The 14,968-nt window shown below is 41.0% G+C and overlaps 1 protein-coding gene across 1 annotated transcript in view; it reads left to right on the plus strand.

The window, feature by feature from the left end:
- Positions 1-14,025, plus strand: part of ttbk1a (tau tubulin kinase 1a) — a 31,643-nt gene extending 17,618 nt beyond the window's left edge. The window contains exons 10-11 of the mRNA XM_010774598.1: positions 11,764-13,199; positions 13,609-14,025. Coding sequence (XP_010772900.1) covers positions 11,764-13,199; positions 13,609-14,011 — 1,839 coding nt within the window. The 3' untranslated portion in view covers positions 14,012-14,025. The remainder of the gene's footprint in view (positions 1-11,763; positions 13,200-13,608) is intronic.
- The last annotated feature ends 943 nt before the right edge of the window (positions 14,026-14,968 follow it).

A 14,968-nucleotide genomic window follows, 5' to 3' on the forward strand; every position in this document is an offset into this window, starting at 1 on the left:
TCAAAGCCTCATGGGAGCTGTGGTTGCTTCACATTTTTAAAATGTGTTTCTATCCAGTGCTTCAGTATAGTCCTATTTATCTTAAAACATGGACAGACAATTTCAGCAACAAAATTAATAATTGGTGTCGAAAAAAGATGAAATGACGGCTGACTTTTCCTGTCTATGTCTGCTTTATTGATCTTTGCTGAGGCAGGTGTTCGGGTCAGGTGTGTTGGTTTACATGTGTCACTGTTTGGTGCTGATGGTTTGATTCTTCCTTGACTGTCTGTGACACACAAAAACATTTCTCACCGCCCAGCTGTGTGAGTGGTGCTGCCGTCTTTTCCTCGTCATATTGCATCAGAGTTTAAATATTTTCCATCTCTTTGCTTTTGCTCATGATTTTTGCTTTGGATCATGGTTTTATTCTGAAGGAGTGAATGAGAAAAAAAAGAAGCATTTCCTGTAGGAGTCATGATGTTTCTATGTCAGGATGCTGATGATGTTTATTCATCTTCTTTTGTTATGCTGTGTTCCTCATGTTCTCTGACATGTAAAAAGAGTCTCACACACACACACAACACACACAACACAACACACACAACACACACCTCAACGCACACAACCACACACACACACACACACACACACACACACACACACATACACACACACTACAATCTTACCGTAACAGACACCATACTGGAGTATCGTTTATACATACACCAAATCTTTCAATAACTTTTTTAATAACCGCTTTCAATAAGAGAGAACCTCAAAAAACACTGACACTGGGCTTGAACGTTTTTTGAAGGTTTGGAGAAACATTCAGTCCTGAGGTGCTTGCTTTATATGTCTTTCTAAACATACATCATCAACCTCAGATTGAATATTCTGGTGCTGTGATTTAGTGAAAATGTTAGTATATCATTATGTTTTGTTTCTGTTGGCGCTGACAAAGGAATTGGTTCAACTAGTTCGTCGTAGTTTGTTCAGTCGATCGGCTCTCTTTCTGGGTCGATCCCCTTGTGATGTTTGAGACTTATTTTCTGTGAGAGCTGGAAGAAAGTTTTGGGTTTTGAATTAACAAAAAAATGTGGCAGTATATCTTAAAGGTTTGATTTATAACCATTTAATTCATTACATCCTGCAGACCCAGCCACAGTTCGGGAACCATATATTCCTGTCAAGTATTCCAGACATATGGCTACTGTTACATGTGTTCATACACAGCCGCTGTGTTCAGGTCATCTACATCGAGGAACATTTTCTCGTGTGTTTGGTGATCCAACGATGCACTTAAGGTACATTAAATGTAAATCGAGGAAACTTCCTCAAACTCCTTTTCCATCACTTTACACATACATACATAGTTGTGAAACCTGGCAACTAATTATAATATGTCATATAAAAAAGTAAAAAGTATTTGTGTGAAGTAGCTGAAAGCGACAATTAAATCTTCTCAAATTACTAAAAAGACAACTGTTTTAATAATAAGGGAGTGTTTTAACAAACGTATACAGAGGCCCGGAGGTCCCAAAAGAGTGTGTTTCTTTTTAATAAGATTTGTGCACAAGATAAGAAATAAATAATCTTTCGGGACTTCCTGGCCTTTGTGACAAAAAATAAAGGTAATAAGAACAAAATGTAAAAGAGAGTTTGAGTTAAACTGACAGCTTTTAATTGTGGATTTAGGATTCAATATGTATAGGTAATAACAAATGGACAAGCATTCTCCTTGTTATGGATGACCAAACCTGACTAAATAGGAAATGTGATAAGTGCAAAGTCAGCATTTATTCAGTGGAGATAAACTTGTCCAACTACAGGAATGTAGGACTGGGCAATACATCATGTTGAGAAAAATATATAACTTTTCTGTAAAACCAGGAAAAGACAACTTTATCCAAAATCAAACCTAACTAATTTTGCAAATTAAAACAGATGTATTGCCCAGCTCTACAGGAATGATCATCAGGTTATTGAAATCTAAAGAGATAATCCTCCGAGGAGCAGAAACCAGATTATTTCATTACATTCAATTTCTTTGATTTTTTTTGTATGTGTGTGTGTGCACTTGTGTATTTCTTGTGAAATGTTGTCCTGATGGTGGCGCTAGAGGGACATATCTGGGGGTCATTAGGATTCAACCTCTGGGGAGTCTGAATATGCAAAGCTGGTTTAATGAAAAAATGAATGTGGAATCATTGAATTTCACATTCATTTTCATTTTATTTTTAAGGATTATTATTTGTTGATAATTTCCTTTTTTTTGAATATCTTGACTTTCCTTGTCCATTTATGCTTTTCAGTTCATTTCTACATGTATGTGACCATTTGAGTTATTCATGCACTCCTTTTTTTATTTTTACTAATCAGTCAGGTTTGGTCCTCCGTACTTTGGTGGCTGCTGTTTACAGGCTGGACGTTATTCCATCACCACTGATATCTCACTTTATCAGCAGCGTAACATCCTAATCCTTTAAGGCCGTGCTGAAGCGTGTGCACAAACCCGTCATTAGTGAAATATTCTAGCGAGCTCTGCTTTTATTTCTCGTGCCGATTGTCACCGCTAGACTCAAAGCGAGCCCTCCGCCGCCAACCATGGAGGACCGCCATTCTCTTTTTTACTCCTCTCCAATTCTTCCCTCCCCCTTTCACATAACTACTGATGCCTTTGCCCCCCAACCTATCGCTTTAAAAGTACACAGTATGTCGAGTTTGACTCACCTGAGGAGACAGAGAAAAGAGCGAGGGTGCCATTGGGACAACAGAAGAAGAAATAAAGTGATGTTTCGGGGTAAGCACAGTCTAGGAATAGTCCTTTACCTCTGTTCTCTCACTCAGTTTTCTGTTCCTCCTCTTCCTTTTTCCTTCTGTTCAGACATATTTCCTCCCATTATTTTCCTCCGTCGTGTGTCTGTGTTTTGTGTGCTTGATGACTCCATCTCTCTTTTGTGTTCCCTGTTTTCTTTTTGCATCTCCAATGGTAATTTTTCCTTCAGAAATCCAAAGCTCAAAGTGTCAGTTGTCCAGGCTCAAACTGTCGTAGACTAGTGAGCTACAGTATGTGCAGTGTTCGTGCTGGTGTGTCCTTTTTAAAGTGCTTGTTTGTGGGGGAAAGTATCTTCATCACCATTTGTCCAAGCTAGAGGGATGCTAGTCTGACCAATCTGGCAACCCAACACAGTTAACAATCTTATTGGCTCTCTGTTAACTTTTGTATAGCTTCTTCGTAGTATCTGATAGCTGTAACTGTAGACAGAGTGCCAGATTTACACCAACACTCCCTCAGCTTCCCTCCCAAGTCCCTCCCCTCGCAACCTTTGACCAATCAGCTGCAGGCTTTAGATGTGTGAGAGCACCAATCAGCTCTCTCCTGTCTAACGCCTGGTCAGGGAGGGGAAGGAGACAAAGGCAGGAAGTAAAATCTGAGTGTTGGGATGTAGCCTTATTAGAAAAATGTTAACATTTAAATACATTTATTTTTCATAAACAGCCTGCTTGCTAACCTCCCTCCCTCTCTCTGATTGGTCTGTTTGCAGTTGGACGAGGAGAGGCACCAACCGCGGCCCAATCAGCTGAGGAGGCTGGCCTCCTACGTGTTCTCCTCCTCCACCCTGGAGACGGAGCAGTATCCCCACAGTGGAGGCAGCTTCATCCAGAGGAGCCGCTCGGCAGAGAGCAGCCCCGCCCACATCACTGCCGCCAACGCCTCCTTACGCCGGCGCCAAGCGGGCACCCTGCCGACGCCCGGCAGCCCGCGCAGCAGACATTCGGTCCTGAACGTGTCGAGGACGCAGCTGCAGCAGATGTTAGCAAAGCTCATGAACAAGAACAACAACAGCTGAGAGGACTGAGAGACAGACTCAGAAAACACACATGTTACATTGAACACATACACGTGAAGTATACTGATGAAGGACACACATAAATACATGGACATACATATACTGTATATGCAGAGTCGGTCACACCACTTTTTGTGGCCTGCGGCCTTCTGACCCCCCACGCCACCAGAATATAAAGTCTTTATAATTTGCACAGTCTGAAGATCTTGTACTGAAGGAGGTGTCGTTTAAGGGCAGCAATTAACAATCATCTCATTATTGAAAAATTGGGAAATCTTTTAAATGTATTTGATTTCATACCCAATACATGGACAGTGTAAAAATGCTCAACCAGTATCCCAAGTAACTAAAGAGATTAACACATCTTTAATTAAGAGTGCACTGATTTAGTTAAAGTGCCACTTAATCTTAAAATCATGTTTTAATGTGTGTCTAATTTGGGTGTTTTGTTGTAAAACACAAGGAATGCACCTTTAAAAAAAAACACAATATAAAGTTACAAAAAGTAAACTGGTTATAATGAGCAGGTTTCTCCGTGCACTGGTGGCTCTGCATACACAAACACAAGATTACTGAAAGCCAGATAATAACTGCACATTTTAATTAAACAGAACAAGCCATATGACTGAACACAGCAGCTCCACTGGGCTGGAAAACATGTATTGTCACACACACACACACACACACACACACACACACACACACACACACACACACACACACACACACACATCCATGTAGCTCTACTAACTTATTTTCAAGTAGAGGAACAGAAGAAGAGGAGAAAAAGTGCTGACAACGGGAAATATTTTCCATGCAATAAACTCTAAAAGCCTCTCTGCTAACCTGATGTTGCACATGCCGCAGACCTGGAGGAAATTATGTGAAACTGAATATTTCCTTCTTGTTTCCGATAAGAAAAGTGGAAAGTGAAACAGATTGAGGCTGCTAACAGACTGTTAAGCTTTACAGTATTGGTGCATTTATTTATTATTTATTTTATCTGCTTTTTATGCTTAAAAATGAAGGAGTGATCGTCGAGGAATGCAGGTCGTCCCGGCGATCACGTTTTTTGCACCGAGACTTTGGAGTCGGCGTTTCCCCCTCCGATCATCCCGTCCACCGAGCAATACACACCGACACCACGCGTCTTCACCGACACAAAACCAGTGATCCGAAAGTCTCGCTCTGATGCCATGATTAAACGTTATGTGTGTGAAGAGAGAAAGTGTGAGTTTTCTCTGTGAAAAGGATTATCTGAAGGTGTGATCTCTAAACTCAGCCTTTATGACACAAACTGTTACTGTACTGGGTGGAAGTACGGTGGCCCAAAAGTGCAAATATTTCACAGGAAAAAAAAGAAAAACGCAGCAACGTTTTAGCAGGAAAACACAAATTAGCAAGAGTGAATACACGATGACTTTCATAAAAAAACTAAAATAAAACCCCCTCATTTCACCAAATTAATTCACAACAATATAGCAGAAGGAAAATAAAAGGACATCACAGTAGGCCTATACATTTTATATATCAATGTTTCAAATACAAATTATAAAACACGTAGAAAAAAAAGAAAATGGACAATATAAACTACATTCATCACAAAAAATGAAAACAACAGACATATTTTTGCAAAACAAATGAACAAACACGAATCACACAAGAATAAAACATAAGCTTATGTGACGACCTCTCACAATTATGTTTGCTGAATGTAGCACTTGCTAATTTAAGTTAGCTAGTTTCCAATTTATTTGGACTGTTTTTTTAGAAATTCCTTTGTATTTTGCTGTTGAGGCCACAGAATGACCTGCAGACGAGCTGTCTTTGCATTTAAAGCACCCTGTGTTCAATGTGACACTTTGTTTAGCTCAATTTATTATGATTGATCGGATGGAGGCGGAGTGCTAAGTGTGTATGAAGGGTTTAGCAGTTTAACATGGCCTAGAGCATCATGGGAAAAGAAACAACATTTTGGTTGTTGATGATGCAAAAATATTCTGGCCCTAGTTTGTCGTATGATTGTTGCATCTCTTCTTCAAGCAGCTGTGATTGTATTATTCTGAGATTATGACTTCATGCTTTCTCTGTAATTGGTTGGTCCAGACCTGAAAACAACAATTCTTAACATCACTTGGATTGTCATGAAATTTGATTCATGCGTTCATGGTCTCCAGAGGATAATCCCTCTTTGGTGATCCTCTAACGCCATCATGAGGTTGGCATTTTTGTTTTTGATTAAAATATCTTAACAATATGGATTGTTGGATGGATTGGCAGAAATTCCTCATCCCCTCGGGACGGTTTGTTATAACTTTGGTGATCATGAATTTTTGTCTAGATTACTTTAGTTCATCCAAATCTTTAGTTTATCACCAGATTCCTGCATAACCTGTGACATTGATATAAGCCAGCTGAGCCTGGTTTTTACTACGAATGAGCTGATGCTAGCATGCTAACAGGCTAAACTGAGATGGTGAACATGGTAAACATTATATCTGCTAAACATCAGCATGTCAACATCTAGAGATAATGAGATACTAAAGTCATAATCTGAAGATAACCAGCTTTCAGAAACCACAGATGGTCGAGGCTTCAGAGGGTTGTTGTGGAGATTCAATGTGTCATGTGTCACCTCACCTGCATCGCTCCACATGTGGATGATGTGTTTGAGTTCAATCCAGATCTTCCAGAGGATCCTGCTTCATTCAGGAGGATGGTCAATTAGAAATGTCATTGATAGTTAATGTTGAGTTTTTGTTGGTGGACATATTGTAATTGTTGACTGAGAGCTCCTTTTAGATGATAGTTACTGTTTGGTGTTTCCTGGACAGTTATAACGGTTTATTTAAAGGCTGCCTGTCTCTGTTTGAGCCAGCTGACTTAATGAAGAGTTGTAAAGTTGACGTGATGGTCAACCACAAACTGGTTGTATCTGTTTCACAAATGGCTGCGAGTTTGACCAGAAAATAACTTCACAGAGGTCTCTTTCATCGTGCTTCCTCTTCCATAACTTTTTTCTGACCGCTGGATTTCACTGTTGCACTTTATCACTGAGTTGACCGGACAGGCGGTCAGGCCGGGCGGAGGCTCTCACTACATGGATGCAAAACACGGATGCAATAAGTGAAATGTAAGATGTTAGAAAGAAGACTTCTGGTGGTTAACACTACAAAGGAAACCCTCAGTTTTACGACTCTCTTTCTTACTGGCAGTTATTAGTTTCAGTCATTTGTGTGAAAATCAACTTGCAGAGACTTGAGGCTTCCTTGAACTCGCATCAAAGGACATTTTTTAAAACATGACTATAGTCAGACATAATAGATGATCTGCATTACATTTTAAGTTGATTTCTACAGAAGTGAGAACAATGGCTGCCTGAAAGCAAGGAAATCAATCTGATTGAAGATTTTACAAAATGACGAGGAGGAATGAAAAGTAATTAATGTGAAAAAATAAATCACCACTATAATCACATAATCGCTCTAGTGGAGAGTCTTATTTCACATCGCAGTGCGCCATACTCAATTAGACAGAACAACGTTACAGTCAGTAACAAATATATCGTAAAGACACCCTTAGGTAATGTAGCCAGAGTTTGTTTCAGTGTTGGAAACCAGCTTGAAGTGTGTTGTTTGTTGGGTTTTTGAGAATATGTTACTTAAAGATTCTTTCCTGGTACATTTCTTATAGAGAAATTGTCAAAATGTGTATTTTGATGGTTTATTGTGTGAGGAGCAGTCAGGACAAAACGCAATCAAATCAGAAAACATCTTACATCCAAGGATTGATGTGAATACATTTAAGTGATCACACATGTTATGGTGCTTGGTTTAGGGAATCAAACCGTTTTGGGGTCACACACATCCCAAAATGTCATAATAAATTAACCCTACAAATAACTATCTTTGTCCTTAAAAATGTACTTTTCTTATAAAAGCTAAAAAAGTGCATTGCAAAAACAGAAACAACCCATTGTCATGAGTTGATTCTTAATCGAATGTGCTTCAAAATGTAATGGGTTCTTCCTTTAGCCCATGCTTAAACTATTTGACCAAGTTTCATAAATGTTAGACCAGTAGGCTTTTCGTGATCAGGCTGACATACTGAGCCGAAAACATGACATCCTCGGCGGAGGTGAAAACAATAAATAGTTTGTTTTAATGAAGGTTTAAAAAGTCTGTTTAGTTGTTCAGAGTCTCTAGATTTGCTAGGTTTAACTGTCATTGGCTACATAGTGTTTGCCCTTTTTGAGAGAAAGAAATGTCTTACATGAAATGAAATCAAAACTAAGATCAACGTTGAATGGACAGGTTTGAGAAGATTTATCATGTTTACCCTCTATCTGCACCAGAGTCTTAATTTTTACATCAAATGGTTAGCGTCTCCAGAACGATATTGTTCTTAAAATAATCAGTGCTTGTTCAATCCTGAGAAATTGAGACTTTAAGAAGCTCTACAAACATGTGAGGCAGTTTCTTTTGTGTATCCATTGTGATGGTTGAAAGTGTTGAGCTGTGAAACCCTGTTTAATATTTGGCCGTTGCTCACGTCATACCAAAGCAGCGCTCTGTGGTTTGTTGCTTTGAAGACATCCTTCAAAGTCAGAGCTGTGTGTCCTCCAAAAACGTTAAAGAGTACACTACATGAGACTAGCTAGGGACGGCCATTTTGTGCAGTGAATCGGTTGCTTTCTCAATGTGTTTAAGGGCTACATTAAGTAAATATGCACCACTTGCTGTTTCATTGAGCTTGAGACATTTACATTTGCTCGGCCTGAGCATGTCCCTCTGTGCCGAGGCTCCGGTCTGATGGGGAGAAACTTGAGTTTGATTTAATGCTGCTTCATGCTGAGTTCAGGATGTCCTGCCTGTTTTATATTTAGCATAGCGTTACAGTACAACCACTTAGAGAATGTATGAAGTGGACTAGCTGCTAACTTTATTTTGCACGTCTGCAAAATGATTCACCTACCGTACAAGATTGTCACTGATACATGTCAATGTTTTGTCCTGTGTCACACGAGCGCAGTGCCACATTCAGTTAGAAACAGAAGGCTTTGAGTGTGCTTATGCTGACGATACATTTTAATAAAAAAAGATCTACAGCGTTAAAGACGGTGTGTCGTACCAAGAGACTGTTTACCGACTGTCACCACTCTTTGCATGAGATCTACTGTTTGTACGACACTCACCTCTGACTGTAAAATGACTAAAAACAACACTGTATTGTAATTACAACTAAAACCCAGTGAATATACACCTCTGACTGAAAAACGTCTGTGATTTTTTTTGTAAATAATTCACACCGCTACTAAAGGAGATACTCACGGATCAGAGCTGTGGACTCCGGAGCTGACTAGCAGCAAGAGCCTTTTCTTATCATCACATCTTTAACTATGCTGTGAGATGTGAACATTTACATATATTGTTAGTGGAGGACGTCATGCTGCATGATGCTGCTGAAACATCTTGGACTCCTCTCAATATGTGGCTGTTTGAGTCTAACCATAAAATGTAAAAACACATTTTACTTCACATTTTTGCTGATTTTAACATAATTCTTCATGGGATCAGATTCTAAAACTTCACTGCAGAGACACAGTTTTATAACCGTTTAAAGTATGCACATTTTGGAGAGCATCTGCATCTGCGCAGGTTAACAATCCATTAAAAAAGATAAACTTTGCAACAGAAAAACCCTGATTAATAAATATCTCAGGACAAACCTGTGTAGTGCAAGTCAAAAATACTTAAAGCTAGTTGTACACTATTTAAGAAATGTTTTCCTAAAGGCTGTCAAACTGCTGTTGAATATAGTGCTGTTAGCATTCTCTTGTATAAGGACACCTATTAATTATTTTAAGGAGTGCAAAGTTTAAATAAATTAACGAAAAATATGCCTTTTATGGCTGAAAGAACACGTCAAATGTAATCTTGTTTGGAAAGTCGTGTCCACTTATCCTTATGTTACGATGTGAAAAATATATATGTTTATTAGGTATCAGTTGATTCAAGCTAAATAAATTATTAAACTTGATTACCAAATTCCTGATATTTAGTAGAGTTTAGCTGTGATCGACAACAGTAGTAATGCTCCGTGGTCAAACTATGAATTAGCCCCTTAGAAATCAACATTTTGAAGGTGCTAAAAAACATTTTCATCACATGAACAACTCTGTGATTTTGAAGCCTTCATGTCCGGAGACTCTCCTGAAAACTAAGCATGGATGAGTGTGGATCGAGTCAGCCACAAAACATTTATACCTCATGAATCACACACTGTATTTTGCTCCTCGTACACATCCATTGTATTGCATATTTGATATGTTAGTTCTGATCTTTATGGAATAACAGGGTGATATTGTACAGATATGTGAGAGAACACAACCACATTGCGTCTTTAGAGGTGAAAGCTCGTCTCCGTGTTTAGTTCAACAAGTTCAACCGTTTGTTTATAAGATCAGTATGAAACTCGTGTGTCACTAATAGTTGATTCTCAAAGGAACATTCAGATATTTTAGGAAATCTTACTCAGTCTGAAATAAGTAGTTTTTTCCGGATATTCAGAAAGTGTTTAGCCTAGCTTAGCACAAAGACTGGAAGCAGGGGGAAACTGCTAGCCTAGCTACTACCTGTACAGAGAGCTTGTTAGCTATCAAGCTAGTTAGCAATCCATCCAGTAGTTAGCTTGGTTTATGTGACCCTTTGAACGACAAAAACAAAACAAATATCTGAATGTTTCTTTTAAAGTTTTTGCAATAACAGCAGAGTTTCTGTTGTCGAGTTAAAGTGGACTGAAGAGCTCACAGTGTTTTCAGTGTGATGATCCGTGAGTGTCTTTCACTTGTACAGTACATATAGGCGTTTCTTTTCTATCACTTTACTGTATGATTGTACAGTTCTGCTTGTATAATTTACAGGTAAAGCATGTATTTTAAACTTTTTGTAAATCCAAATGATAACTGTGTACATATATACAGAAATGTAGAAAGTAATTAGGTTTGCAGTTAATCTCTAATAGCATGATAATTAGCGGGGTTTAGTATGTATGTACAGGCTGTATGTTAAATCTTTATGAAGGGAAACACTTGAAAATCACCTGTTATCAGACTGCGTGCTGTCTAAGGATAAACTCTGCAATGCATTTTTTTGTGCCTTTTATATTAATGTATGTAATCTAGACAATCTTGAAAAGCTTGTGTACAACCAAAATGACATTAAAATGGTTTTGGGGGGAAATATATCTGTTTTGATGTCTTTCTTACATGGAAAATAACAGTTAGCAAGGAAGATTGCTTCACACTTTTATTTGCTTAATGATTGTGACATCAAAATAAATTAATGTGTGTACTAATAGACGAAGAAGTAGCAAAAAATGAATGACAATGCTGGGATTCTGATTTGAATCCCAGCATGGGATGTCGTCGTTCTCTCCCTCACTGCATGGCGAGCTAAGAGCTAGCAAGCTAACTAGCATGCGGTTCTTGGTTGGTCATTGCAAGACTCTTTGTGATTTTCTGACCTCAACACACTGTTGTTAGCAAAACAAACAGAGATTTAAGGGGTGTGCCATCCCCTTTGTTTTCCAAATGACCAACATTCATATCCTTTGTTAACCTAGCCATCCCCAATCTATGTCCCCTATTAGCAGAGAGAGGGCAGAGGCAGTGTTTTTTTTGGTTGAATATATTGGTCTAGTCTTCCTGAGTCATTGCTCCTAGCCTACAGATGTGCGAAGACATTGTGTGTGGGATTGTGCATACATTTGGAAGCATGTTTTTATTACACAACTCATATGGTTTCACTGGTAACACTGCTAACAGGTGATATACTTTGTGTTAGAAATTCATGAGTGATCTCTCTCCAACATGATGTGTTGTTTTTACTAGATTAAGTTTTAATAAAGAATGTTGTTGTTTTGTTTCCAGGTGTTGTCGCCCACGGAGCAGAGCATCCCATCTCCGACTTCCCCAGACTATCGGACGAAGAGCCAGAACGACGAGAAGGAGCATTTCCACATCCTTCCTCAGCTCCAGGTCAAGAGGGCAGACTTCCTCACCGTTATACTCACCGGTACTTTGCCTCAGCGCCGGAGCTTTGCCACGCCAGAAGAGGAAGTCGAAGAAACTCCTGGGCCAAAGGATGACGACGTCACAAAGAGTGAGTCGAACAGCGAGGCCAGTCAGAAGAGCACTGAGCGAAGCCAGGATGCCGCGCCTTCAACACTTATGGCCGAGGACCAGAGGGGCCAAAGGGAGCACGCTTCGGCCGCAGATGCTGACCCTGACATGGAGGACGCTTCCAAAACCCTGGTCCTCTTCTCCCCCGGAGACACTCGTAAGTCTCCCTCTGGGTGTGATCATGCTCTGGAGGGAGAGCTGGCCACACCGTGTGCTCTCAATGCCGACCGCCTCTTTGTCGGGGAGGCGATTCAGCCCGAACCCTCCGAGACCGGACGCTTGTCGCCTGCTCTCAGGTCAGACTTAAGGCCTTCCCCTCCCATCGCTCCTGCATCGCCGCCCTTCACCAAAGTCGAGCGCACTTTCATCCATATTGCAGAGACATCACACCTCAATGTCATGTCTTCCAATGGTCACTCTTCCAAGGAAAGTGACCGGGAAGTCTTGGCTATCATGAAGGCATCGGCCATAGAGGATGAGCAAGAGGGAGCACCTATGACAGAAGAGCTTCTAGATGAGGCTGTGCCAGATCAATCTGCACCGGTTGACAAACAATCCAACACTGATAATGGTCCGTCGACAATCCCGGCCCAGTCTTTGGAGCCGGTCCCAGAAGCCATGCCTCTATCTCTTACAGATCTACCACAGGAGCCTCAGAAACAACCATCGTCCAGTGAAGACGATGCCAAGCTTCAGCCAACCGGATCAGAACTCCCGCCCGTCACAAAACCCAGAATCCGAAGCCGAATCCCAATACTTGTATCGGAAGAGGACTCAGGCTCAGAGCAGTCCTCCTCCCTCTCAGCTCGGGCTCGGCTGCAGCAGAGAGCCCGGCAGCTGGACTTAGCCCGAATTCTGGTCCAGAAGCAACAGGGTCGCTGGATGAGGAGGAGGATGCTGTCCGGGACGTCCTCGTCCTTGTCCTCCGGGGACGATGAGCGTCGGAGGGTTTCGGAGACTCTGTCCACCGCAGGCTCAGAGGAAGACACGCATACCTCGGACGAGTCCAAGAGGAGCTCCCGTCTCAAAACGACTGAAGAGCAAGGCTCCAAGGAGTGCAGGAGCAGGATCCCCAGACCTGTTACCCCCATAAAGAGGCCGTCAGCTGTTGGCCTCGCTGCTCCTTCTCCCCTCTCCCTACCAGACTCCAGCTCCACCAAAGGAGCAGCGTCCTTCACTAACGGGTATGATTCTGGTCTTCCCTCTTAGTTGGTACAAGTTTTGATTACATTTTTCTGTAGGTTGTAAGGAACAAAATCTCAAGTTGGCCAGTAGTAATGTATTGTAAATTAATTATTTGGAATACAACTGATATTTTAATGGACCCAAGCCAGTGGAAGAACAAACCACTCTGCACTTTCATTAAGACAGACACTTAGTCACTTTGAGATGCGATTGTACCTCTTTTGGTGTGCATGAATTGTATGTTGTATTGTTAGAGGGTTTTTTTTATCCTATTGCCAGTGCCAAAGACACATTTCCATTATATGTACATTTAATGGACAATAGTCATAGTAATAGCTCAAGTGATCTGAATCTGAATACACCTTAATGAAATACCCTGTTCAATGTTCTCTTACTGTATCTCCACAGGAATCAGACAATTGGACTAAGCACTCTCAGCACTCAACGGAAATCTAAACCCATGTCGCCCAGGTCGTCCTCCTTGTGTCCCCGTCCGTCTGCAGGACCCTCAGGCAGCCCTCGGATGCCGCTTCGAGTCCTGTTCGGCACCCGACGCAGCCTTAGCTCAAACCACTGCAGGACTGACAGCCCGTCCCCTCAGAGAGTTTGTCCATCCAGGCAGCCCCTCTCGGTTCGAGCCCCGACCGTCCCCGTGCTCCCGCCCAGGACTACAACCACCATGCGGCGCAGCGCCTCGCAGGACACCACCGGACAGACCTTCTCCTCCGGCACCCTGCCCGCCAGAACCAGGCCGAAACCAACCATCAAGGGGAAGCTGAACGCCAGGGAGAAGGTGGCGCCCGCTAGATAATACAAAGAGACTCACAGCTGAAACATGTTTGTGTATAATCAGTCTTCGGACAAGCAACGCCTCAAAGGTTCTCACCTGATTCCATATTAAACTGTGATGCTACAATCACTTCAATTCATTTAAAGTACACTTGTTTTTTTTCCAAGGACAGCTTACTGAACTATCTTCATGGGCTTCCAGTAATATTCACTAACTGTTGTACAGGAGCGTGGCTGCCATGGTGCTATGGATATGTCTTCTGCTCCCTTGTTCAAAACCCTGATTTATCTGGTTTCTGGAGCTGGGAATCATTGCCTCCAACAGGACCAGTTTCAGAAACTCTTCACTTTACACAGTACTCCCAGCTTGTCCACGGCTATACTACTCTTCTATTGACAGTACCCTGCTTGGTTCACATTGCATGGTGAAGTATATCACAATACATTCAATCTGTAGACGGAAAACGAAAATGTATACCCTTAAACTACTTCCCTTCCTATTGGGATAAACTGGCAAAAAAAGAGACCAAATTGGACTGGTTTGAATGCCTAAAGAATGTTAATGTGATTATAGATTCCTAAATATATCCTGTACTCATTATGATCTTGGATAAAGAGAATAGTTTGATGTGAACACAAAATAAATAGCTCGGCCGCTCGCCTCCTCCTCATGGTGTGACAATGGGCATGCTTTAATCATTCTATTTTCTGGGTTTTTATTTTTATTTATGCTCTGAATTGTATATAATAGAATCATTTCCCATAAAGACATCTTTATTTTTTATCTTGCCAAGCAAAGTGTACATTTCAAGTCTTTAATTAAACCTTCTGTTCCAATGTGTTGGCACTATGCCCGTTTTTTACGCATGAGAAAAACAGGGTTAACCATGAGAGGAAATTATACCTGCTTGGATTCTGCTGACAGTGCAAAGGTTTGCTGGGTGTTGGAGCCCATGTTGCTGTTACTGCCAAGGCACAC

The sequence above is a fragment of the Notothenia coriiceps genome, unplaced genomic scaffold (genome assembly GCF_000735185.1).
Source record: "Notothenia coriiceps isolate Sejong01 unplaced genomic scaffold, NC01 NC01_scaffold00014291, whole genome shotgun sequence".
Lineage (NCBI taxonomy): Eukaryota > Metazoa > Chordata > Actinopteri > Perciformes > Nototheniidae > Notothenia > Notothenia coriiceps.